General features: G+C 37.5%; 1 protein-coding gene across 1 annotated transcript; it reads right to left on the reverse strand.

Moving 5' to 3' along the window:
- Positions 1-575: 575 nt before the first annotated feature.
- Positions 576-25,063, reverse strand: LOC115219070 (zinc finger protein 721-like). Its single transcript, XM_029789131.2, has 4 exons — positions 24,277-25,063; positions 19,973-21,874; positions 13,556-13,831; positions 576-3,395 (listed from the first exon to the last, which is right to left on the reverse strand). The coding sequence occupies exons 2-4, from the start codon at positions 21,329-21,331 to the stop codon at positions 1,143-1,145; spliced, it is 3,888 nt and encodes a 1,295-aa protein (XP_029644991.2). The 5' UTR covers positions 21,332-21,874; positions 24,277-25,063; the 3' UTR covers positions 576-1,142.
- Between the last annotated feature and the right edge of the window lie 347 nt (positions 25,064-25,410).

Below are 25,410 nucleotides of genomic sequence, written 5' to 3' on the forward strand. Positions count from 1 at the left end.
TTTCTTAACTGGGGTATCTATTCTACAGCAAGACACCTATATCAGTCCCCTCTGTCTTAAATCTCTAGACTGGCACACAACCACACCCACTCAAAAATACTTCTCCCTCACTCTCAGCTGAGGTGTCTTGCAAAGTACTCAACGACCCTGTTTCTGCTGATGTCACCTAAAAAGCACTCAATACACTCTGGAAAGTAGTTGTCTTTTAGGAAGGGCATCCAGCTGTAGAAACTATGCCAAAGCAGACTATAGAACCGAGTGCCGATCCTGTTCAACCTTCCAACCCATGCCAGCTTGGAAAACTAACATTAAATGATGATGATGTTGATGATATATAGCACTGCTACTAATTAGTAATCTTATGTCTGCCATTTGGAACTTTAGGCCTTTTTACTTAAAACTATTTCCAAATGTTTCTGCCGGTCACTGCTTGTCTTCTTTTCTCTTTGAACATCAATATGCAACATAAACTACATACACCCATATACATCACTATCATTTAATGTCCACTTTAAACAATGATGATGATGATGATGCATATAACAAAACAGAGGATTAAAAAAGAAAGAAAAACTCATAACTGGAATGTTGGTTTAATAAATAGAAATGTTTTGAAAAAAAAAAATTCCAAAAAGCCAAAGGTTGCTGGTGAAATACATAACCAATACCTGACTGCATTTGTTATGAAAGACATGTAAAAAAATAATATTAAATACTTTGCTGTCATCTCAACTTCACAATTCATTAACTCAGAGATGTTGCTGGTAGAATATTGTTATTGTTGACAGGATTAACGAGGCTGGTATCAAATGCATAACAGGAAGTCGTTAATGATATCCGAAACTGTTTAATAAGTGGAGCCTCGTTAGACTGTAGGGTAATGATTTGAGTAATGATATAGGCAATGATACAAAGTAATGACAATGTAATGATAGAGGGAAATGATGAGGTAATGATTTAACTAACTGTCAGAGATACTCTGGCAGGAACAAGTGTATCTTTCAATTTAGGATTTACAAGAACATTGGAATGTTGTAGTATGTGTGAGGTCTTATCACAGTGAGGGTTCTCTTCTTTGTGTCTTCATTTGTGACTCAATAAATTTTTTTCATAAAAAATGTTTTATCACACATTTCACAAGATTATAGTCTATCCTTTGAATGAATCAATTTGTGTTCAATTAACGAACTGTTTCGAGAGAAGGTTTTACTACAGATTTCACATTCGTATAACTTGTCGCCGGTATGAACTCTTTTATGCTGAACTAAGATACTACTTTGGGAAAAAGCTTTGCCACAAATTTCACATTGATAAGGATTTTCTCCTGTATGCACTCTCATGTGCTGAACTAAGCTGCTATTAACTGAAAAGGCTTTACCACAAATTTCACACTGGAACGGTTTCTCCCCTGTGTGTATTCGTGTATGACGAGACAAAGCTACTTTTTCAGAGAACTTCTTCCCACAGTTGTCACATTGGTGCATTCTCTCTCCAGAGTGAATACGTTTGTGTCGAGATAAAGCAAAATTACGAGGAAACGTTTTGCCACAAATATCACAAGAGTATGGTTTATCGTTAGAGTGAATCCATTTATGTTCTGTTAAAGTACCATTTCGTGAGAAAGTTTTGCAACAAATTTCACACTTGTAACGTTTTTCACTCAAATGAATTTGTTTGTGAAGAATTAAAGAGTGATTCTGAGTATATATCTTACCACAGATTCCACATTTGTAAGGTTTCTCTCCAGAATGACTTTGATCATGCTCAACTAGTTTGCTTTTCTCAGAGAATATTTCACCACAAATCTTGCAATCATAGGATTTCTCCGATACATGTGACTGTGCATGAAGTGTTAATTCTGTATTTAAAGAAAAGGTTTTGCCACAGATGTTACACGAGTAGGTATTCTCTTGCGTATGAACGAGCATATGTTGTGTTAGAAAACTATTGGCAGAAAAGGACTTGCCACACACTTCACAGGGATAGAATTTTTTCTTGGCATGAATCCATTTATGTTCATTTAAGATGCCAACTCTTTCAAATGTCTTATCACAAATCCCACACCGATATGGTTTCTCACCAGAATGGATCCGTTTATGATGTATTAAACTACGATTCAAAGAGAATATTTTCCCACAAATATCACAAATATACGGGTTTTCCCCTGAGTGTAAACGTTTATGTTGAATTAGTATACTGTTTTGAGAAAATGATTTGCCACAAATATCACAATTGTAAGGACTCTCACCAGAATGGATTCTTTTATGCTGAACCAAGCTACTATTGACAGAAAACATTTTACCACAAATTTCACAATGGAATGGCTTTTCCCCAGTGTGGATTCGTTTGTGACGTGATAAATCTTTATTTTCAGCGAATGCTTTTCCACAAGTTTCACACTGGTGCGGTTTCTCTCCTGTGTGAATTCGTGTGTGTCGAGATAAATAACTATTTCGAGAGAAAGTTTTACCGCATATTTCACAAGTGTAAGGTCTGTCTTCAGTGTGGACCCATTTGTGTTCAATTAAGGCACTATTGCGAGAGAACGATTTACCACAAATTCCACATTTGTAGGGTTTTTCTCCGGTGTGGATACGTCTATGATGGACTAAAACACTGTTTTGTGTAAATGTCTTACCGCAGATTTCACAGTGGTATGGGTTTTCACCAGTATGAATTCGTTTGTGTTGAACTAGGCTGCTACTCACAGAAAAGGCTTTACCACAAACTTCACACTGATATGGTTTTTCCCCTGTGTGTATGCGTCCATGGCGAGATAAATCACTTTTAATAGAGAATCTTTTACCACAGATATCACAGTGGTGTGGTTTTTCACCAGTGTGTGTACGAGCATGTCTAGACAGGTAATTACGTTGTGAAAATATCTTACCACAACTTTCACAGCGGTAGGTCTTGTTGCCAGTATGGATAAGTCGATGATGAGATAAGCCACTGCTATGAGAGAAGGTTTTACCACAAAATTCACAACTGTATGGTTTATTCTTGGTATGAGTCCATTTATGCTCAATTAAGATATTCTTCCTAGAAAATGTTTTGCCACAAATTTCACAGTGAAATGGTTTCCCTTCTAATTTTACATTAGATAAAGTCCTGCTTTGAGAAGTCGGCAGACAAGTTATAGTGCAAAATGATTTCTCTGTGGCATCAACTTCCTTATCTTCTGTCAAATGGTTGTTTATTGTTGTTTCACAAGATTTCAAGTCACAGATAATCTCTGTTTCATTAGGAAAGTTATCACAAGGAAGAAATTTTGCCTCAATACTTTCTTCATCAGTATTCCTACATTTGTGCATTGACAGCTCATCATTTTCAGAAAAACCTTGTTTGCATATCTCACACTGAAGCAGTTTATACTCCATGTCTTCAAACATTGAAATTAAACCCAGTTAACTTGGTGCGATGAACAAACTGCAACCTTGGAAACTGAATGTCTCACAATCAAACCGATTGCAAAGTTGACAATCTTAGAAACAGGAACTTCCTGATTTGAATCATCTTCACAAAAATACAAAACCATTTTTTAGGTTAATAGCTTCACTTCCTAAGGTTTCCAAATAAGAAAACTTATTTTTTCTACTTGGGAAGGTGGAACTTCCTGAAAAAAGAAGACAAAAAAAGAAAGTGAAATGAGTGAGAATTTAATAAAATTTAAAAACTAAAATAAGAAAACTCATTGGTTAAAGATAAACTTGATGTTTAACAAAATACGAAAATTGCTTGACTGGGTTTTGTGAAAGATCACAAAGTCCCATATTAGAAGAAAATGGAGGAAATAGTAGTTAAGACATGTTTAGTTAGTAAATTATCTAGAAATGAGTAGCTAAAGATTTTTGTCTGAATCTGCAATGCCTAACAAACCAAATATGCTGGTTTTTGCTATGTTCCGTTTATCACTTTATTCACATGTTGATGTTAATAAATATTTTCTGTTTGGTTAAGGATTTTAACAGAATCACATCAACTTTATGATGATATTTTTCAACAAACCTGTGAGCCTGTGCTTTTGTTAGATTTATTATCAGTTTGGAGTAGCTTTGACAGACAAGACACACAATAAAGTTGAAACAGCACACTGTCTCAAAGATTCCTTACACCAGTGTTATGAAAATACACCATTTAAAGGGAGGAGGTGTTTTCTGATTAGGGAAAACAACAGGGATCAGTTATTCATGGCTGAATCTATTCGAATCTATTGGGAATAACATAATAATGAAATTATTGTATACAGTGCTCAGGTGCACCACAACTTGTCAAAAGTGCGTATAAAGCATATGCAGTAATGTACAAATGTCTGGAAAGCGAACAGTGTATGAGACAGATACATGCTTGCGTGTGTATGGAGGGTAGAAGATCAGGTATAGTGTTGGCGAATCTCAGGAAGCATGGAAGTTTTGAAGGATGCAGTGCTCCGACAACTAACAGCTGATGCCGGCAGTTTGTTCCATGCTTCAGCAACTCTTAGCATGAAAAAATGTTTCCGAAAGTCATGGGAGCTGTGCTGTTTTCTGACTTTGTAAACATGAATCAATGTTATTGAAATGTTTGAAAATTAAGTCTTTAAAACCAAAATTTTTAGAGATTAATTTTTCATAATTAATAATAAATAAGCTGGCAGAAAAGTTACTGCTTAGGGGAAAATGCTTCACAGCATTTCTTCTGACCTTACATTTGAGTTCAAATGCCATCAGAGTCAACTTTGCCTTTCATTCTTTCACAGTCAATGAAATAAGAACCAATTGAGCACTGGGGAGGTCAATGTAATCGACTTACATTAAAGGTATGCATATCTGTGGAGTATTCAGCCACTTGCTCATTAATTTCATGAGCAGGTGGTTCTGTTGATTGGATCAGCTGGAACTCTCGTCATTGCAACCAATGGAGTGTAAGTGTAACAAAAATTATAGCCAAGAATCTGGCTTTAAAGAATTATTTCAATAATTGTTCATTTCAGGAATTAGTTCTTCACTTTTGAGAGAGAGAGAGAGAGAGTGTGTGTGTGTGTGTTGGAGATGACCAAGATGAGGTATCAAAAAGACAATGGCTCACATCCTATCTTTGACAGAAAAACAATGTTCATGGCCCAGAGACTTAATTCTTCCTGGTGCAGTCCTCCGAGCAGTAAATATGGTTTGTGAGAATATATGTACAGCACTGCATATTTAATGAGTGTTCTGTTAGATTGCACTGGAAAGTTCAGCTTGTGCTAAAAACCCAGGGACTGTAGTAGGAACCCACCCAAAAGACGACAATGATGACTTACTTTCAGTTTTGACCATGAGCAAGCAGTTATTTAATCAACTGATTAATGTTTAAGTGGCTGAGTATTCCACAGGCCTTGTCAGTACAATACATAACGAAGCTGAACATTTAATTACAGATACAATCCATTCAAAAGGCTTCTATGCAGTTTCCCCCTAACCCAATTTCACTTCCAAGGTTTGAGTTGACCTGAAGTTAAGATAAAAGGTGTTTGCCAAAGATGCAATGCAGGGAGATGGCACTTGGAACTTTAAAGCTTACAAAAACAATGTTCCTAATGACTCAGTCATGTTGGCATCCATAAATAAATAAGCTGCCTTGGAAATGGTGTCAGTGAAATAGCAACCAAAACACAGGGGTGGCTATGTGGTAAGAAGTTTGTTTCCCTGTATTTTTGCTTTTTTGAACTCTGAACTTTTGGTTTTCTGTGATCTTTTTTCAAAAAAGAAACACAGCAAAGAAGATAAATAACACTGTGTTGGAGTGGGAGAGTGTCCCACCCAAACAGTGGATAAAAGACTTTGAAGAGAGGACGGTGGTGCTGTGAACGTACTCCAAGTCACTTGACACTATCGCCCTCTTTCAAAAGAGTGGAATTGAGAAAGAGTTGGCAGAATATTTGCCAACTATTAAATTCATCTCCAACGGTGTGGTTGCTGTTTGACACCCCTGAGGAGGCTTGCAAATTTGTGAGCCAGCCCTTGAAGGGCAAAGAGATCTTGTTTCTTCCCACGTATTATAGGAAGAAGTAGACAAGAGCTTGGGTCTATGGGTTGCCACCCGGGATAGAACCCAAGTGGATAGAGAAAAACTATCTGCCGGGGTCTGGGTGGCAGTGGAGCCAAGCTCCTCAATATGAAGATTTTTCCTGTGGCTGATTGGGTTAGGTCTAAAGCTGTTTTAACCCTGTGGACCCTATCAGCCAAGAATTTGGTTTTTCCAAATTTTTTGAAAATTGCCTGGTGCAGGTACCCAGTGAGTCTTGAGGGACGCCCCCCACCCCCAAGTGTCACCAGTGCCTGGAACTGGACCACTTCAAAAAGAACTGTCCCCAGGGCTACAGTAGGGTCCTGGAGCAGTTGGTTGTGGAAAAGCACCCCCTCTCCTCCTCTGGAAGGAGAGATGGAGGTAGGCGAGGAAGGAGAGACCTCCCCCAGAAAAATGGGGTAAAAAAGGAAGAAGGGGAGCAACAATGGTTGCTCACCAAAGGATCCAAAAGCTGTGGGAGGAAGCTATGTTCTTCCGGTTAAAGCGAAGGAACCAAACCCTCCCGTACCAAAGGCAAAAAAAAAAGAAAAAATGGAACGGGACAGTGCTGGCAGTTTACAGTGCACTACCAGCATATCCCAAAACCTCGTCGGTGGGAATTGTGCCACCGACAGAGAAAACTATGGCCCCTCCCAGTGAAAATTATGAGGAATTTGTGATCTTCTTTCTCAAGGGAGGGGCAGTAGAGAACTTTGTAAGAAGTTTTGAAGGTCGGGAACTGGCGGTTCCGACCTGCATTGATGGCCCACATTGGCCTCCGCAGGTGGCTGTGGGGGTCATGGAAGAGAGTAACTTTTATAAGATAATGCATGCCTTTTCTAAGGAGGAATTCAATTATCTTTTCTGGGTCCCCGACTTGCTACTGTGGGATTGCCTGCAGGCAGCGAGAGATTTGATCGGGGAGGTGGAGTGAGAGGTCTTGGCACCTTGATTAACTTGGAACTTTTTGACTACTGTAAGAGGTTTATTACCTCATTAGTGTTTAAATAAAAAAAAGAGAAAAAAAGAACAGTGTTCTTGAGGGGCATCGATTGGCAGGGGTCATTTGCTTCCTTCATCAATATCATTATTTTGTTCATCATTCATCTCATTTTTGTGTTGTTGTCCAGCCCGCAATTGCTTCTATCTTTGTAATGCCTTTATGGCAAATTTGATGAAATAAAGAAGCTTGTTTCCCAACCACAGGGTTCTAGGTTCACTTCCAATGTGCAGCACCTTGAGCAAGTGTCTTCTACAACAGCTCTGGGCCAACTGAAGCCTTGTGAGTGGATTTGGCAAATGGTTTTTTTCAGACAAATAGTCAGATTGAATTCCTGGCAGGTCCTCACAGTGCTCTGTCAATGCTGCATCATCTGCAAACAGTATTTCTCTGATGAGTATTTGACGAACCCTTGATTTCAAGTTCAGCTTTGACAGACTAAGTGGTTCTCTGTCTGATCTGGTGTTGGGGTAGACACCATCAGCTGATGTTCCAAATGCATGTTTCAATATGACTGTGAAGATGAAGCCAAATGGGGCAGGGTGCAAGCGCACCGCCCCACTTCACACTGCTGCCTATGATGAATGCTTCTAAAGAAGAGCCCCCTAACTGAATGATGCTTTTCATACCTGCATGAAACAACTGGACATGCTCCACCCCCACCATCAACAACTATCAGCTGGAGGTAGTCCATGAATTCACCTACCTCAGCTCTACCATCACTGATAGCCCCTTCTTGGAGCCTGAGATCAGCAGGTGAGCTGTATGAGCATCCTCCACATTTGCCAAGCTGATGAAGAGAGTCTGGGAAAACAGAAAACTGACCACAAACACCAAGATTGCTGTCTACAAGGTGTGCGTCCTCAACACACTACTTCATGGCAGTGAAGACATGGAGCCTCTACTCCAGACAGGAGCAGTGTTCCAATGTCTTCCACCTTCACTGCATCTTGGATATGAAGCGGACCGACTGAGTCAACCAGCAACAAAGTCCTCAACCATGCCAAGACAACTTGCTCCAATTGCACTGGCTCAGTCATGCATGTTGTATGCTGGATGGGAGGATTGCAAAAGACCTCCTGTATGGGAAATTGGCCACTGGCACAAGAGCATGAGGATGGCCTCATCTTTGTTTCAAGGACATATCCGAGAGATATGAAGTCAATAGATCTGGACGTCCTGAGATGGGAGGAGGTAACAAATGGTTGCCCACACTGGAGACCAGTACTATGCAAGGAGATGGAGCGAGGGAAAGAGAAAATGAAACTTGCCACTGAAGGAAAGGAAAACTGTGTTGTGCTGGTGGAGAGGTTCTTCCAATGCAGTCGCTGCATGTGAGACTGCCATTCCCATGTGGGCCTGTACAGCCACGGCAGACATTGCACCACCATCAGCAGCTGACACAAAATTCTCCAGGTACAGATCCACGGTTTTTCAAGACCAATGGATGGCTATCTATCCATATGTGTGTGTGTGCTTGTTCCCTACCATCATTGGACAACCAATGTTGGTTTGTTTGCTTCCATGTAATTTAATGGCCTCAGCCAAAGAGACTAAAGAAATAAACTCCAGGTTTAAAAGAAATTAGTACTGGGACAGATTCCTTCGATTAAAACTCAAGGTGGGGCCCCAGCATGGCCATGGTCTAATGGCTAAAAACAAGTAAAAGATAAAAGAACATGAAAAAACAGAAAGGGCTCCACATGGTCAGCTGGTTTGCTAGAAGTAGCAGCCAGCCAAATCGGCCTAAAATCCCACTCTACTGTCTTCCACACATCATTTAATTGTCATCCTAGATATACTATGAAAAAATATGGAGTGGTCATGGCTAGAACACCCTTGATCATGTGTCTGCATGATAAGAATTAATTCCGGAGTTAAACAACAAATTTTACATTTCAGAGGAAATATAAAAAAGAAGTTTTAGTCAAACACCCCCACCACTTCTTAAGTCAATTACTCCACTTTTATGATCTGAGATATCCATCAATTGGTTAACCTTATTGCCATCTAACTTGTCTTCTGAACTTAGGATCATAAGCTAACAAAACACTCACCAATGTTAAAGAGCTGCCACTGGTTACTGCGGCGAATTGTTCATAATGTACAATATCTTTCTTCATCCAGGTGGACTGAGAGTTAAATTGCTTCACCACAAATGTAACATATCACAGGATATGTTACACATGTTTGACCTTGGACCTGGTTATCAGTGCCTTGAACTAGTGTTTGGTCCTAAGTCAAACAGAAATATAATTGACAGTGTTACAGCAAAAGCCATTTCAGTTACCATCATCATTTAACGTCTGTTTTCCATGATATATATATATATGCCACGTAAAAAGCACTAAGTCCACTCCACTGAGTGGTTGGTGTCAGGAAGGGCATCCAGCTGTAAAACCTTGCTGAAACTGACCTCACCTGTGCTTGGGCCACATAAAATGCACTAAGTCCACTCTGCCAAATGGCTGGTGTTAGGAAGGGCATCCAACTGTAAAAATCCTGCCAAAACAGTTACAGAAGTCAGGTTTCTGCCTGGCCAGCTCCTGTCAAACCATCCCACCCATGCCAGCATGGTAGACAGAAGTTAAACAATGATGAAATAAAGTGTGGCTGTGTAGTAAGAAGTTTGCTTCCCAACCACATCATTCTGGGTTCAGTCCCACTGCATGGCACCTTAGGCAAGTGTCTTCTACTATAGCCTCAGGAAGATTCAAAGCCTTGTCAATGGATTTGGTAAACGGAAACTGAAAGTAGCCTGTCGTATGTGTGTGTGTCCCACCACCACTCGACAATCAATGTTGGTGTGTTTACATCCTCATACATTAGCAGTCCGGCAAAAGGGACTGATGTAATGAGTACCAGGCTTAACAAAAGATTAAGTCCTGAGGTCAACTCATTTGACCAAAAATCCAAGGCGGTGCCCCAGCATGGCCAGTCTAATGACTGAGGCAAGCAAAAGATAAAAAGATATATAAGGACTTTTGCACATTAACCAGGTCCCAGCTTGAAAACTTTCTTTTTGTGGCAAGGTCGTAACTTTTATTAGAATATGGCACATGTTTAAGACACATATATAAAACAAAACCACACTAAAAATACAAATCTAAAACTGGGAGAATGAAATGGAAGAAGAGGAACAAAGGAAGAAGAAAACACCCATCAATTCAACACCAATGTGTTTCAACTGGCTGCACGCCACAAGGTTCAGTGGAACCTACTGAAGCAAGCCAACACACTCATGACATTACCGTGGGTGATGGCGAAGCTAAGGCACCAGAACAGTCAAGCACCTTCATGGGCATCACCTGCCTCCTTGGTAAGGTGCACTAGCATAGCTGGAGGGGGGGCACTTTTAAAGGGGCACCACTTTGGGGTCTGCTGTAGGCAATGTGTTTTTTGTGGGGTCCAAGGGTGGCACACACTCTATCTATGCTAGTGGTAAGGTGAGCTGCCAACAATGACAAGAACTTTGCTGTCTGCAGCCCAGCCCCTCTAAATATCTCAAGCGCCACAGGCTGGAAGAAATATGGTTCACTGACTGGTCCTGATAATTAAGAATTTTGTTCCATTTGGCTATGGGAGCAGTGACCTCCCGTTTACCACAGTATCCAGGATGTGGGAGGGAACAAAGGAGTCACAGACGGTGGCATCCCAGATGAGGTACCTACATCTTACCTTAAGGACAAAGGGTAAGAACACCTGGTTTTTTTCCCCATTGCTTCTAGATAAACCCACCAGCTCTAGAACTGAGGGGATACTAACCCAAACCAGAGCCCACTTAATGATTAAGTTTATCTTGGTGTGACGAGCAGAATGACCAGCATTTAGGCAGCAAAGCAAACAGTGGAGTTGAGGGGCCTGCCACAGCGACATCTCAGGACCCCACAAACGTTGGCTCCATTCTGAGAGCAATGGAGATGAGGAACTTATCTAAACTAAGTAGACCACCAATATTGGCCACAGGCAGGGTATCAATTCAGCCCCCTATTTGCCAGATCCTTGACTCAGAAGGCAATACTATCTGTCGTACCATTGATAATAGCGGAGAGAAGTGACTAAACTGAATTAACCAGACTTAAAACAGGTGATTTCTATCCACGGTATAGCTGTCTAGTTATAAACAAAATTTCCTTCTAAGATAAAGAGTCATCTTAGAAAGGCTGCCATTTTAACATGAGTGATAAAGGAACGGAGACCTCAATGGATGGTTTTCATTTAATACAAAATGGGATTTTTTAAAACTCAGATATTTACACCTCATTCACTTGAAAATTCATCGTAGTAAAGTTAGGTTACTTTCATTTTTCTATTCACCTTATTGTGTTTGATTGATCGATCATTTCTATTTTGATTGTATAACATATTTCGCCTTCCATCCTTCTGAGATCGATGTAATAGGGAACCAGCTGTGCACTGGGACCGATGTCATCGACTAACCCCTTCTCCAAAACGTCAGGCCTTGAGCCTCAAGTAAAAAGCATTACACACGTGTGTGTGTGTGTGTGTGAGGGGGAGGAATGTTCCAGTGTGTCAACAAAATAAATTACCAGTTGGACAGTTTTAAATGAACAAAACAAGGAAATCGAGTGAGAAAATTATACGGAATAAAAAAACTTAATAACCGTTTGTAGTTTAGAGTGAAGAAAGCTGGTAGTTCTGAGGGGAGGGAAAAGTCGATTACATCGACCTCAGTACTTGACTGGTATTTTATTTTATCGACCCTTGAGAGTGTTAAAGGTAAAGTTCACCTTGGCCAGATTTGAACTCGTAATGCACAAAGCCGGAACAAATATGTAAGATAACTTTTCCGATTAGTCCATAATATTCCCAAGTTATCAGGAAGAGAGGAGGAAAAGTATGGATATATTATTTGGATGATGTTCGGTTGTGATCAGCAGCCACTGGCTGTTGACAGTTTGTGGTCGAACTAAACACAGCAACACCATCATTTTCTTGTTTGTGTTAGAAGTTGTCCACGAACATGGATGTCAACAGGTACCTGCCCCATCATTGGGGACAGGCTACACTAAGAAAGTCGAGGCAGTTAGGGTAATAACACACACACACACATATATATCTGTATATATATATATATATAAGAATACCTTTATATGTCAGAGCAAAATTAACAGGGACCATACATCAATTAATTAGTACCAATTATTTATATATATAGGAATATCATGTATATCGTGTGTCTGTGTTTATGCATGTAAGGCTGATATATATATATATAAGCTGTATCGTAGGCCAACAACACCGTTAATACAGACAACAGGGCGATTAAAGGGTCAACAGCAACATTCGACTTGGGACACACACACAACCACATTGTAAATAAACTCATCAACCGAAACGCACCTTCTGCTTTCTTCCAAGTAGTTTCTCTCTCTTCTTAAGCGACACACGTACAAATGTCCCCAGTAACACATCACTCGAGCAGCGTCGACCAACTTTCAGTTAGATTATTTGCTATTTATTATTTAACAAGTCTCCAACATTCTAGACTCTTAATTAAAGCACGTGTTATGGCGGACGCTGTTGTCAGCACTAACTAATCTATCATAGAGAGACGGTGTTGAAGGATAAATTACACACACCGACACACACGGATAATTAATCATCTCTCTATCTATTTATCTATCGATAAACATGTTTATGGTTATTATTACAGTCTTTTCCTGCTGACACCGAGCTAAGATTTTCCTAGATTCTAAATTGCAGATTAAAATAATATTGCTAAGCCATAAGTCAACGGTGACACCAATGATCAGAGACATTCCAAGCATGACCTGTTTGTCTTTTTATGATTATGTCAGACTGCATTATTCCCAAGACAGTGGCGTGGGCTTTGAAACGGGGCTGCTATTTCTAGCAGACTATGTCGATTGAAGGCACAGATACCCCCACCACGTCTCTTTGGCTCGTGGAGATTAGGGTTGTTGCTGTAGCTTAATAACATCGGGTCAGCCTTGATCCAACTAACAAATAATTAAAATATGTTCCAGCTGAGACCATCCTGTGTTTTTCTTTCTTTCTCAAATATAGTATTCACACTATCCATTGTCTTGCCTCTTTTCTTTTTTAATAATAATGGTCAATTATTATTTGAGGGAGATTTCACTGCTATCTAACGGCATTGTACAATGATTTTGCAGCAGTCGAAGGTCTGATATTTAAAGAAGGAGGCACCCGCACAAGACAGCCGAAGCCCACTCTGCACCGCTGTTGTTATCTTTAGGTTCAGTCACGGCACAGAAGTTACTTAATTATGGTGTGGTACAACTTTTACTTGATGTTATTTCCACCGAATTAACCCCTCTGCTTCCATACCTGCTTAACTATCCACTTTTCATCACTGGTCAGTGGACAGTTTTTTTAAAAAGGGAGATTTTTTTTCTCTCACGTGAATAAAGGGCAGTGCAGATAGTGACACGGGTTTTGTTTGTTTTTTATTTTTGGTGTGGAACCCACTTGCCAAGCTTAGGCAAGATTCCAAGTTCTTGCAAATGGCGATGAATTAACCTCTTCTGCTAACTCTTCAAGAGTTGCATATGGATTTCTTCCAGTAGCAGCTTTCTGTACATCATTATCAAAAGTGACCGGGCGACCAGAGCGGCGGACATCTTCCAAGTTAAAGTCCCCTTGTTGAAATTTATGGAACCATCGTTGACACTTCCGAATATTCAAAACACCTTCGCCATACAGTTCTTGCACATTTCTAGCATTGTTGCCTTTTTTATACTCGTAAAACATGATGTGGCTAATGTGCTCCTCCGTGAGCTCCATTTTCATGAGGGGCTATTAAAACCAACAAATGATTGGGTTAGGGTTAGCCAAAATCTATCTAACTAAAGCTTTCCTTGCTCTGTGGCATTTATGCCCCCGTGAAAAAAATCTTGTTCAAACGTGTTAGAGCATGTTTTAACAAGTACGGCCTGAAAAACAAAAATTACGGGATGATCTGATATTAAATATTTACGTATGAGTTGTGTGTCTTAAGGCCAGTTGTTTCGGGGGCCCAATTCTGATCTATGTATGTTATAGCTTGCTGTCAATAAATATATACCATAGGGGCCAGTACATTGATTTGTCTGGAGGAAGGGGCGGGCTATAATGTTATTTTATTCTTTATTATCCACGAAGGGACTAAAAGAGAGGACATTACAAGTGGGGTAAAAAAAAATCGAATGAAAATGAATGATTATAAAAATGAGAAAGATGAAATGATGGTTATTTGGGCTCCACGACCCAGGTAACATCACTGAACAATTTTTAAACGTACATAAATTTTCAAGTTTTTTTTTTTAAACTTTGCTTGGTGTTGCTAGTTTTTTTCTGTCTTTTCTTTGAGTGTTTTCAATTGTCTCTGATGTTTTGTGATCTTGTTTGAATGTTCGTTTTTAAACACCATCACTTACCTCAGTAGATGCTGAAGTCAACGGTCCTCCCTCGTCACGATATATCTTCCCTTGTCGAGACCATCTCCATCACCTCTTCTCCTTGTCCCCTGGGACTTCCTCTTCCATTCTCTCCTGTTGCACACTAACCTTCCTCTGCCTTTCTCCCTGTGCTTCAGGTGTAGGGCCTGGGGGCACGTTTTTCTTATGTGCCCCTTTTGTCAGCACCCGAAGCACTTTGGAATTCTGCCCTGTACGGCTACCTTCAGCTTCGTATCATCCGGAAGAATGATGAATTCAGGTATATTGTCCATGTCTGCTGGAGTGGCTTGACTCGTTGCTCTTACAGCCCTCCGCACCAGTTCAGGACACTTCTCTCGCGCGTCTCCGTAAATGTCACCTCCTCTTTTATATTCCTGTGCGAAACCTTCTATAAATATTTTAGTTGCAGAGTCGACCTTGGTATCACTCTACACCATGAACTGAGCCTCCACTGTATCATATCGCTTTCCACGTTTTACAAAAGCAATTTTATACATAATAGGCTTCAATGCCTTCTCTATATTTCAATGCACAATCGAAGTAGGGTGCATGCCAATTTGTTTATTTATTTATTTATTTACTGGGCATTCCTGTAGAATAGACTCGGAAATTATCGAGTGCAGGGAAAAAATTCTTTCGATCTGTATAATTTAAGAATCGTAGATGAATCTGCACACAGAAAGTACCCTCGCCTCACTCTATAATTTATAAATTTTGACTTTCGAATTTTTTTTTTTTAGCTTTAACATCATACGTATCATAAAGCCCCCCCCCCCACACACACACACATAACGAAGTGTGTCATGGAAGATAATAAATGCTGTTGTGAATTTTTAGCCTTAATAGGAGCTGAATTCGTGGATCGCTTCGTTAAACCTAGCACTGAACTGCATGTTAAAAATTGTAATCACCAATACAGGGTGTCTCCAAAAAAATCGACATTATTTGAAATGTGAATATCTGAGCAACTATATATCCTAGGCAAACGAAATTAAATAGGCTTCATGTTGAACAATAAAGGATTTATTTATCAAAATTCGAACAGGGAATTCAGAGGGATGTAGATTTTATAACCGATTTCACAAAGCTTTACAAATATTCTGTATGCGCACCGCCTGTGACATGAAACACGTCAAGTCGGTAGTCGAGCTTCTGCCAAACACGCTTGTTTTGAATAACATTCTCCAGTGCCTCAGTGATACTCTGCTTGAGTTCTTCTAGGCTTGTCATTTCATATAACCCCATAGAAAAAAACATCACAAGGTGTCAAGTCAGGTGAACGTGGTGGCCATTTCAACAGCCCATTGTCCTTATAACTGGCATGCCCTATCCATCTCCCTGGCAGATTCTCATGGAGATAAGCCTTCACAGAAAGCTTCTAGTGAGGTGGAGCCTCATGCTGTTGATAAGTGAAGTGTTCATGCTCATTTGCAATGAGCTCATCAAATAACCATTTATGAAGCATTTGCAGATAAACACTCATGAGAGAAGCTGCAGGAAGAAGAATATGAGTAAAGATATTTTTGCACCTCAACTTTAAAACTGTTTGACTTATACATGAGTTCATTGATCTGAAGTCTATGAAATTAATAACAGAAACAATAAAATTGAGATCCTGCAGCACAGATTTCTGTGTCCTTTTTTTCAATGGAAAGACAATAAAATCTAACCATGGTCAAAAGTCATTGTAAATCATTAAAGACGAACATTTCAGAACAAAATCAATAATACATACCTGAGATTTTTTTTGTAAGTATTTTTTCCCCAAAAATTTATTATCCAGAGATATGTCTGAGGTGGTCTTTGGTCACTGCTCATTGACTGAATTGGTGAGATTCTTTCGCTTGCATCCCCAAATTCTTGATGTTTCCAGTGTAAATTCACAATGAAAACCACAAAAGGAGAGAGAGGATTGGACAAGGGAAGAGGACAGTGGAAAACTAGGGGCTGGCTGAAGATGGGAAAGATGGAGAAAGAAAAGGGTTTTGTCTCTTTCTGTGAATGTACGGCCTCTCTGGGTTGTGGACATTGATTGATTGACTGGATAAAAAGAGTTACTTCGATGAGTTTTATAAAATGTTATTTTTACTTCCAGGAATCATATCCATTGCTATGACAACAAACCGTCACATGAATAACCTACTCAATCGGTTGCTCAGTCTACTAGAAATAGCAGCATAACCTCCCTCAAATCACACCCTAATGTTATATATAAAGATAGGATACATTAAAGCAGCCCTATACGTTCTTAATACAATGAAGGTGGCATTATCTTCGATCATTCAACACCGACTTGAACTCAGTGTCACATTTATATTAGCCCTACACCTTTGCCTCTTGTAACCCATCGAGAGCAATTTTATTGTTATCTTCATAAAAATTTATGCCCCACATTAGAGAAATGGGATACAACAAGACATTGGTTCAATTTCATATTTTTGAGAGTTTATCCAGAAAATCAGCTTCCATCTGGTTGTAGAGTGAGCGTTAATATTCTTTTAATGTAATAAGAAATTTTAATCAATTCAAATTGCAACTGAAATGAGGTGAAAAAACATTAATTAATGATTAATTATCAGGAAAGTGAGAGGAGACAATTTTAGAATTTTTAAATTGATTAAAATGAATTAGTTATTAAATATATGAGGAGTGAATCTGAAGCATGGTGTAAGGATAACTCTAGACATGCTTCTGCTTTGATAGACCTCATCAGCAACACTGTCTAACTGTTAAAGAAAAAATCTTACAAAGGTTTGAGATGTACAGAATTTTACAGAATAAACAATGATTTGTGCAGGAACTTGAAAGAACAACTGAAAAATAACTAAAATTGGTAATTATTTTGTGATGACCAGGAAGCATTAGAATATGCATTATATCTCTCCTTCCCTCTCTCTCTCACATATACAGCCATCCATTCATAAGTGCTAGTCCTTAACGGGTTAATTCATTCAACTAACAATTCTTCAAGGCGATGCCCCAGCATGGCTGCAATCTAATAACTGAAACACACACACACACACCTTATATGAAGGTATGTAGCCTGGTGGTTAGGCTGTTTGGCTCTTGGCTATAAAGAAACGGGTTCAATATCTGGATTCGGTGGCTTGTTGTGTCCTGGAATAAGATGCTTCATTTCATGTTGTTTTACTCTGCTCAGCTGGGGTAACCTTCTCTCCCTACCTCCAACTTTCACATCCACAATGATCTGTTGGGTGAAAGGTGGGAAGATCAAGACGGCATCCGTGTCTGTAGATACTTCAAATAGCGAAAGCATGAGGTAAGTGTCCAGGGTGAGGCTCACTTGTGATGGCTAATCTTTTCTTTTCCCCAAGTATTATTTTGTTCCATAGGGGTGAAGATATTTGGTGAAGAGCATAAAGTTAGAAACAATTATAGTTAGAATTAACCATAACAATTAAAGAATTAACATAACAATTAAAGTTAGAAACTATTATAGGGTGGGGATGAGCTGGCAGAATTGTAAGGATGTTGGTGGCTGTGTGAGAAGAAGTTTGCTCCCCAGCCATGTGGGTCCATGTTCAATCCCATTGTGTCGTCCACTTTTGCCTTGGGCCAAACAAAGTCTTGTGAGTGGATTTCGTTAATGGAAACTGAAAGCCCGTCGTCTACACATGCGTGTATATGTTTTTATGTCTGTGCTTGTTCCCCACCACCATTTGACAACCGGTGTTGGCGTGTTTACATCCACGTAACTTAACAGTTCAGCTCCATCCAATCCTTGCAAGAATGGGAAACCAATGTTAAATGTTGATGATGATGAAAAATGTCAAATTAAGAACGAGAAACTAAAATCTCCAACATTTAACAAAACTTTGGTAATCCCAATAAATTCAAGTTAGAGTTTGAATGAAAAGAAGAAAGAAAAAAAAAAAACTAAAAATATGAAACAGAACACTTTAATAAAATTGACGTTCATGGTTGTTTGATTGTATTTCAATAATAAAGATGACATCACATCAATCTGTACAATTCTTAATCTACAAAAAAATCTTTTTTTGTTATTTAAGTTCCTCTTTATCATTTAATTCCTGCCATTTTTATAGTTTCGTTTAAACAGTTGCTTTTTCACATATGTATCAATATATATATATATATATATATATTTAGTTTACTGTTCCATTGAGGTAGGATCAACGAAAAATATGTATTCCATCCAGTGAGAGATAAATATCACTTAATGTCCACAGTAATTAACCATGTGCTCTGAGCCTAGAGATTGCTTGGAGGCACAAGACATTATCAATCTGCCTAATTTCTGTGTCTTTATGGCAAGAAGCTATCACTAGCTCTTAATTCAAATACTGACTACAGTAAATAATATATTGGTATTTATATATTAATATTTCATATAATCAGTATTAGCAAAGGAGTAGGGGAGGTTCTGAAATTTGGATAAATATGTAAATGCTTTATAGAAGAGTATTTTTAACCATCAAGTATTCTGAAGCATTTTGAAACCTGCTTGAGACTACTCACCTCTGGTCCTATGATACAAACTTCTCTTTTAAGATCATCTCAATTAGAACCTGCCAAAAGTACGTTAACTTAGGTTTCAAACACCAGCTTAATAACGACAAATTTATTTTACTAAATTCATTTTTTCAAATTTAATGGACACAAATACCGTATTGCAAGGGTTAACTAGAAAACAGTAGAGGCTTTCTGCTTACATAGATGACCAGTTTCTCAAGGAGATTGACTAATTTCACTGAATCAACTTCAGCATATCACCACTTCTTATTTTATTAACTCTAAACTTATTGAAATATAATGAAATTAAGCAGCATTTGAACTCAGAACCTAGAGGGATGAAACCAAATACTGTTTCACCATCTTCACTGCCATTTAAACTCAAAATATTAAATACATGTTGCTGTTTATAAACTCAACCTTGGTACTCAGGTTAGATAAATTATTGAATATTGATCAATCACACCTCATTTACAGGTGTTCTTCAACATGGTGACTGATAAGGCTGATCATTTGTATGACAAGTATAGTCAGTCTGATGGGCTTTCTCAGTTTCTGGCAACCCCAAAGATGTGAGTTAAAGACTTCCTGGCTACAACTGTCTCCATACAGGTTTCCAAATATTTTCAGCCATTTAAAGTCTGTGGCAGCAACACTTTCCTGGAATTTACAGGAATACTTTGAAAGCTGAATGAATATTTAGAACAGATGTTAACCAGTGAAGATGTAGTATTTATTTTCCAATTAGGTTTAATTAAACCCCATGGACTGTGCTTGAAGTGCAACCTGCTCTAATATCTGAACACAAGTAAATAATAATCGGAACTCTAAAATACCAGGCAGTCCAGTGTCGAACCTCAGGGAAAGAAATCAATCCCTCTTATTTTGCAATGAAATATTATTTTGAACTATTTTTCAGAAAATGTAAGTAAATGATACTAGATAAAAACAAAAAATCTCTTTCATTAAAATAAATCATCTCTAAGAGAGAATGAGCTGAAATTTAGGTAAGGTTATGTTTTTTGTGTCTTCTTTTGTGGCGAGACAGATAGACAGCTAAGCAGAAGCTTTTACCACAGATATCACAGCAATGCGGTTTTATTTCAGCATGTAAATGGCTGTGGGTGGACAATGAACTGCGTTGGGTGAATTTCTTGCCACAGATGGTACAAACATGCATTTTCTCACCTGTATGAAGAAGTCTATGATTACGTAAGGTAGAACCCTGAGCAAATGTCTTACCACAGAATTCACAAGGATAGGGTCTTTCTCCTGTGTGGGACCGTTTGTGAATGGTTAAGTAACCATTTTGAGTGAATTTTTTGCCACAAATTTCACAGTGGAATGGTTTTTCCTTAGCATGTATTTGTTTGTGATTGAACAGGATACTGCGTTGAGTGAATGCTTTTCCACACGTTTCACAATGATAGAGTTTCTCACCTGTATGAATTCGTCTGTGGTTAGTGAGAGTGGCACTTTGAGCAAATGACTTGCCACAAATTTCACAGGGAAACGGTTTCTCACCTGTGTGAATTCGTCTGTGAGTATTTAACTGACTTTTGAGAGAGAACTTTTTATCACAGATTTCACATGGATACGGTTTTTCTCCAGTGTGAATTCGTTTGTGAACAGGTAAATAACATCTTTGGGTAAATTTTTTGCCACAAATGTCACAGCTGTAAGGTTTTTCCCCAGTATGGGTCCTTTTGTGATAATATAAGTTGATTTTTTTACCAAAAGCCTTACCACATATTTCGCAAGAGTATGGTTTTTCACCTGTGTGTATGCGATTGTGACTAGATAGTTGACTGTTATGAGGGAATTCTTTACCACAAATTTCACACTGAAATAATTTTTTTCCTGCATGAGTCTGTTTATGAGTAGAAAAGCTATTATAATGACAGAAACTTTCACCACAAATATCACAATTATAAGGTTTTTCTCCAGTGTGAAGTAGTTTGTGTCGTGCTAAATTTCCACGTTCGGAAAATTTTCGATTGCAAAAATCACAGTGATATGGCTTATCTCCAGTATGGGTCCGCTTGTGACTAGCTAAAATGCCATTTTGGGAGAACATTTTGCCACAGACTTCACATCGATAAGGCTTTTCCCCAGTGTGGGTTCGTTTATGGCTTACCAAATTCCAATTGTCAATGAATTTCCTTCCACAAACATCACAGGTAAACGGTCTCTCACCTGTGTGAGTTCGTTTATGAGTGGATAACGTACTATTGTGAGCAAATGATTTATCACAGAAGTCACATTTGTAAGGTTTCTCCCCAGTATGGGTCCGTATATGACGAGACAACTGAAATCTTTTGGGAAATCTTTTTCCACAAACTTCACAATGGTGTGTTTTCTCCATTGACAATTGTGTTTTAACATCAGAAAATAGAAAAATAAATTTAGATTTTGCTTTCTGGTTTAAGATGATAATCCCTACTTAATATCAAATTTTTAAGTGAAACTGCTTTTCCAAAATTTTTCAAATTTTAAAACATTTTCTGTAAAAGGCCACTTTGTGCAGATTCTAAGAATGGTAAATAACATTTTCATAACTGTCTTGGTAAAAAGAGACTACAATAATATTTTCAGTAGAAAAGTCTCATTCAACACAACAGTTGTTCTGGTAGAATATAGACCTTATAGAAATTGATTGTTGAGAAATAATTTGCAGGCATAATCTTCATGTATGAGACAAAAACAAGATCAGGATTAATTTGAAGGAGAAAAAATATAAACTTGTATTTTATCGCAAAGTCACAATTCGGATTAAAATTCTTCTCGGTTTCATCATCGTCTAACATCCAGCTTCCATGCTGGCACGGGGGTTTGCTTCAAGTAAAATATAATTCCAGTATAAATTCTTTTCAGTTCTTCAAGGAATTCTTCAACCCGGCAAGAAAACCTTAAAATAGAAAAACGTAAAAAGTGTTTCAAATTTAGACAGCTGATATTTCAAAGAATATGTAAAACTTGTGAAGAAATCTGAACATACCCATCACCTTGAACCAACCTCAGTAAGGGTTTCTTCATAAACAAAATGTTAGATGTTAAGTGTCATAAACAATATTGGTAATACTTGATGGAAGTTATCTATACACATTATTATTTTTTATTTTAGAAAGTTATTTAACCCTTGGTCAGCTCTGATGGAGTAAACATATGATCAGAAACATTCCAAGTGGCACTGGATTAACCATTAAGCAAAATAAGCACATGCTTCAGGTATGAAGGGAAGGGGTGGTGCCACAGAAATGGTAAATGGTCTACAGCACAAAAGAAATCACTTTAAACTTACTAAAATAATATTTGAAGTGGTTTATATAATCGGAAATATAATTTCAAAGTGTTTATGGTATCATAGTGAGGATCTGATCAAAAACTTTGCAATTAATAAAATAGGAGAAAACCTTTCGTATATAAATAAAGATGGTAAATAAATATTATTTTCCATCTTACAGTTAATTTTGTTTCATTTTGAAAAATAAAATTAATTTTATGTTTATTATTGTTTATATTTTGAATTACATACATACAGGGTCACTAAAATCTTTTAAGTGCCTAGGGTCTCTATGGATCTTAATCCAGCCCTGATTCCAACCATGACTGTCCTGTCATTTTTCAGATATAGTGTATCTGATATTACATTTACACACGCGCCCTTGTGGGCAATAAAGAAATATATAAATAAGAGGACATGTTAAACCTTGTAGTCCCCTAAAAAAGGACGGGGTGCTGATGATGTATGCCTTTTAATCATAAAGTCTACTCGATAAGGACTGACCGAGGGTTAAACAAGTACAAGTCTACGAAACAATATATTTAGGGAATCCTAAACGAACTGACGAGATACAAACAACAAATATCTGACACTAAAACACCATTAATTAATGTATTGCTCATTGCTAGTGATGTTATTAACGAATGACAGTTTATTAAAATATCTAACCCATTTATTAGTTAATTAAATTAATTCATTTATTTTCGAAGCGAAGGAGGCGGGGACAGGGCATTTAATAACGATGGGAAAAGCGATTTAAACGTTGCAAGGTCACTATGTCAAGTTATGGGAAGAGGAACAGAGGGAAAAGATATCAAATGGCTTATTTGTTTAGATCCAGCTTTTTTTTCAAAACGAAGTCCATCACAGAAACAAACTAATAAATGTAAATGGTCTTTGCTCATTTCTGATGAACGAACAATAAAAACATCCCATTAATTCGGCCCAACAACACGGCATACGCACATAGAGACCTATAGATATACTATTAAATTAGTATCTAATTCTCTCACCCTTATTAATTAATTATATATATATATATATATATATATATATATATATATATATATATATAAAATGTACATTATTATATAAACAATATATGTAAAATATATATATTATATATATATATATATATAAAACGTACATTATATAAACAATATATGTAAAATATATATATTTATGATTGATTGATTGATTCTAGTTTCAGCTCATGAGTTGTGGCCATGCTGGGGCACCGCCATTTGGTGTTGCTATATATATATATATATATTATATATATATAAAACGTACATTATATAAACAATATATGTAATATATATATAAATAATAAAAAGATCCTATATAAATATTAATAATATATAATATATATAATAATAATATAATATATAATAATAATATATAATAATATATAATAATAATAATAATAATATAATAATAATAATAATAATAATAAAATATAAATATATATAATTGAATACACACACACATATATATAAAGATGTATTCAACAGGCCGACATTATAACGACTGTTTTCTCTTTGCTATTAGCTTGCCTCAACATCAACAACCCGTAATAACAGAGCAAACATTTGTCAATAAATGTCCCACGAGGAAGTCTTCGAACAACAACGTAAAGGTTTATTTATTGCGATCCTAACCAAACAAAGTAACCGTAGACTTTCTATGAGGTCACCGTTCCTGCTAGAAATAGCAGCCAAACTTCCCTTAAGTCATTCTGTGCTGTCTTAAAATATTTAAGACTGCACTGAATAATGTCGTGTTAAAAATATGATACATTGAAAACAAAAATAGAAGGAAAGGGAAAAAAAAAGTGAATGGGAGTGTCATTAGCGAAATAGTTTTGATCAGAGATTTTGTTAACCAGGGCCGACCTGGGACCAAACAACAAAAACAACAGATATCTTTGTATTAAATTGAAAATTTTGAAATAATGGATCGAATAACATACTTTATTTTTTTTTAGAAAAAGAAAACGAAACAAAATATTATTAATACTTTCTTACCATTAAGAAGAACAGTTTTTTTTTCTGTAGACGACATTGAAGGCAAAAAAGTTGGGTCGGTGGCCCCCGAGAGAAATTGATTTCCCCGAAACCAGGGAAGTTCCAACACACGTGATAGTCAATGCCAAGCACCGACTAATCGCCAATACTAGTGGCACTAACACCACAGATTCCATATAAAAACAACCGTCCAGAATGTTGGACCTAAATCTAGACTTTTAAACCCCAACATTTTTTATTATTACTATTTCTTAGCAATGAATTATAATTTCAACGTCTCTTACAAGTGCCCGATGGCGCCACCACTACTTCTGGCTTCGGTGAACATAGTCACAGTTTCTCAGCCGCGTTAGATATTGTTTTGCTTCTTTTCTATTTTTTTTCTTTTGTGCTTCTTCGGTTTCCTAGAATTTCAAAACTTATACGACACTGTTTTTCAGCACAATCCGTACACACCATACAACTCATCTAATAATATTCCGTGCGATATACACCAATCCTATCTTTCCAAATTCTTCATTTCTTTCTTCGTCTTCTCCAAATTATGTACGTCACAACTTGCAACTTAACTAAGATTGCTTACGCACACACACACAGCACAAATATCTACACACATATTTAGAGCTTATGTATCACACACACACACATATATAACCTATGTATTAACCATACACACGTATTTGTAGGTAGATTAACACAGACACGCATACAAAAATACCGGATTAACCGAGATAAGGCAAGACTTCCATAGGAAGTTGTCGACAAAAGAACCTCTACATGGTCGAGCAATCTGCAAGAAATGGCAGCCAAATCCTATTGAACCGCATTCAAAACTATTGTGTGTGTGTATACACACACACACATATATATATATAATCATTACAGATATAGGGTGAAAGATAATTAATTTAATAAAATCAACAAATTTCACCTAGTAGTTTTTCGGTATGGAAAAGGACCATATTCGGTAAAAACTTATACAAAAAGTTTTTTTTATATATAATTATAACAATAAGGGTTTTGCAACAAGTTGCCTGACCACATACCGAAAATTTTAGAAATAGCAGCCAAAAGACTACTATTTCCTTTTTCTACAAAAATAAGTCTCCACAGACAACAATATTTGTAACTCAC

Source organism: Octopus sinensis, linkage group LG14, assembly GCF_006345805.1.
Source record: "Octopus sinensis linkage group LG14, ASM634580v1, whole genome shotgun sequence".
In the NCBI taxonomy this organism is placed as follows: domain Eukaryota; kingdom Metazoa; phylum Mollusca; class Cephalopoda; order Octopoda; family Octopodidae; genus Octopus; species Octopus sinensis.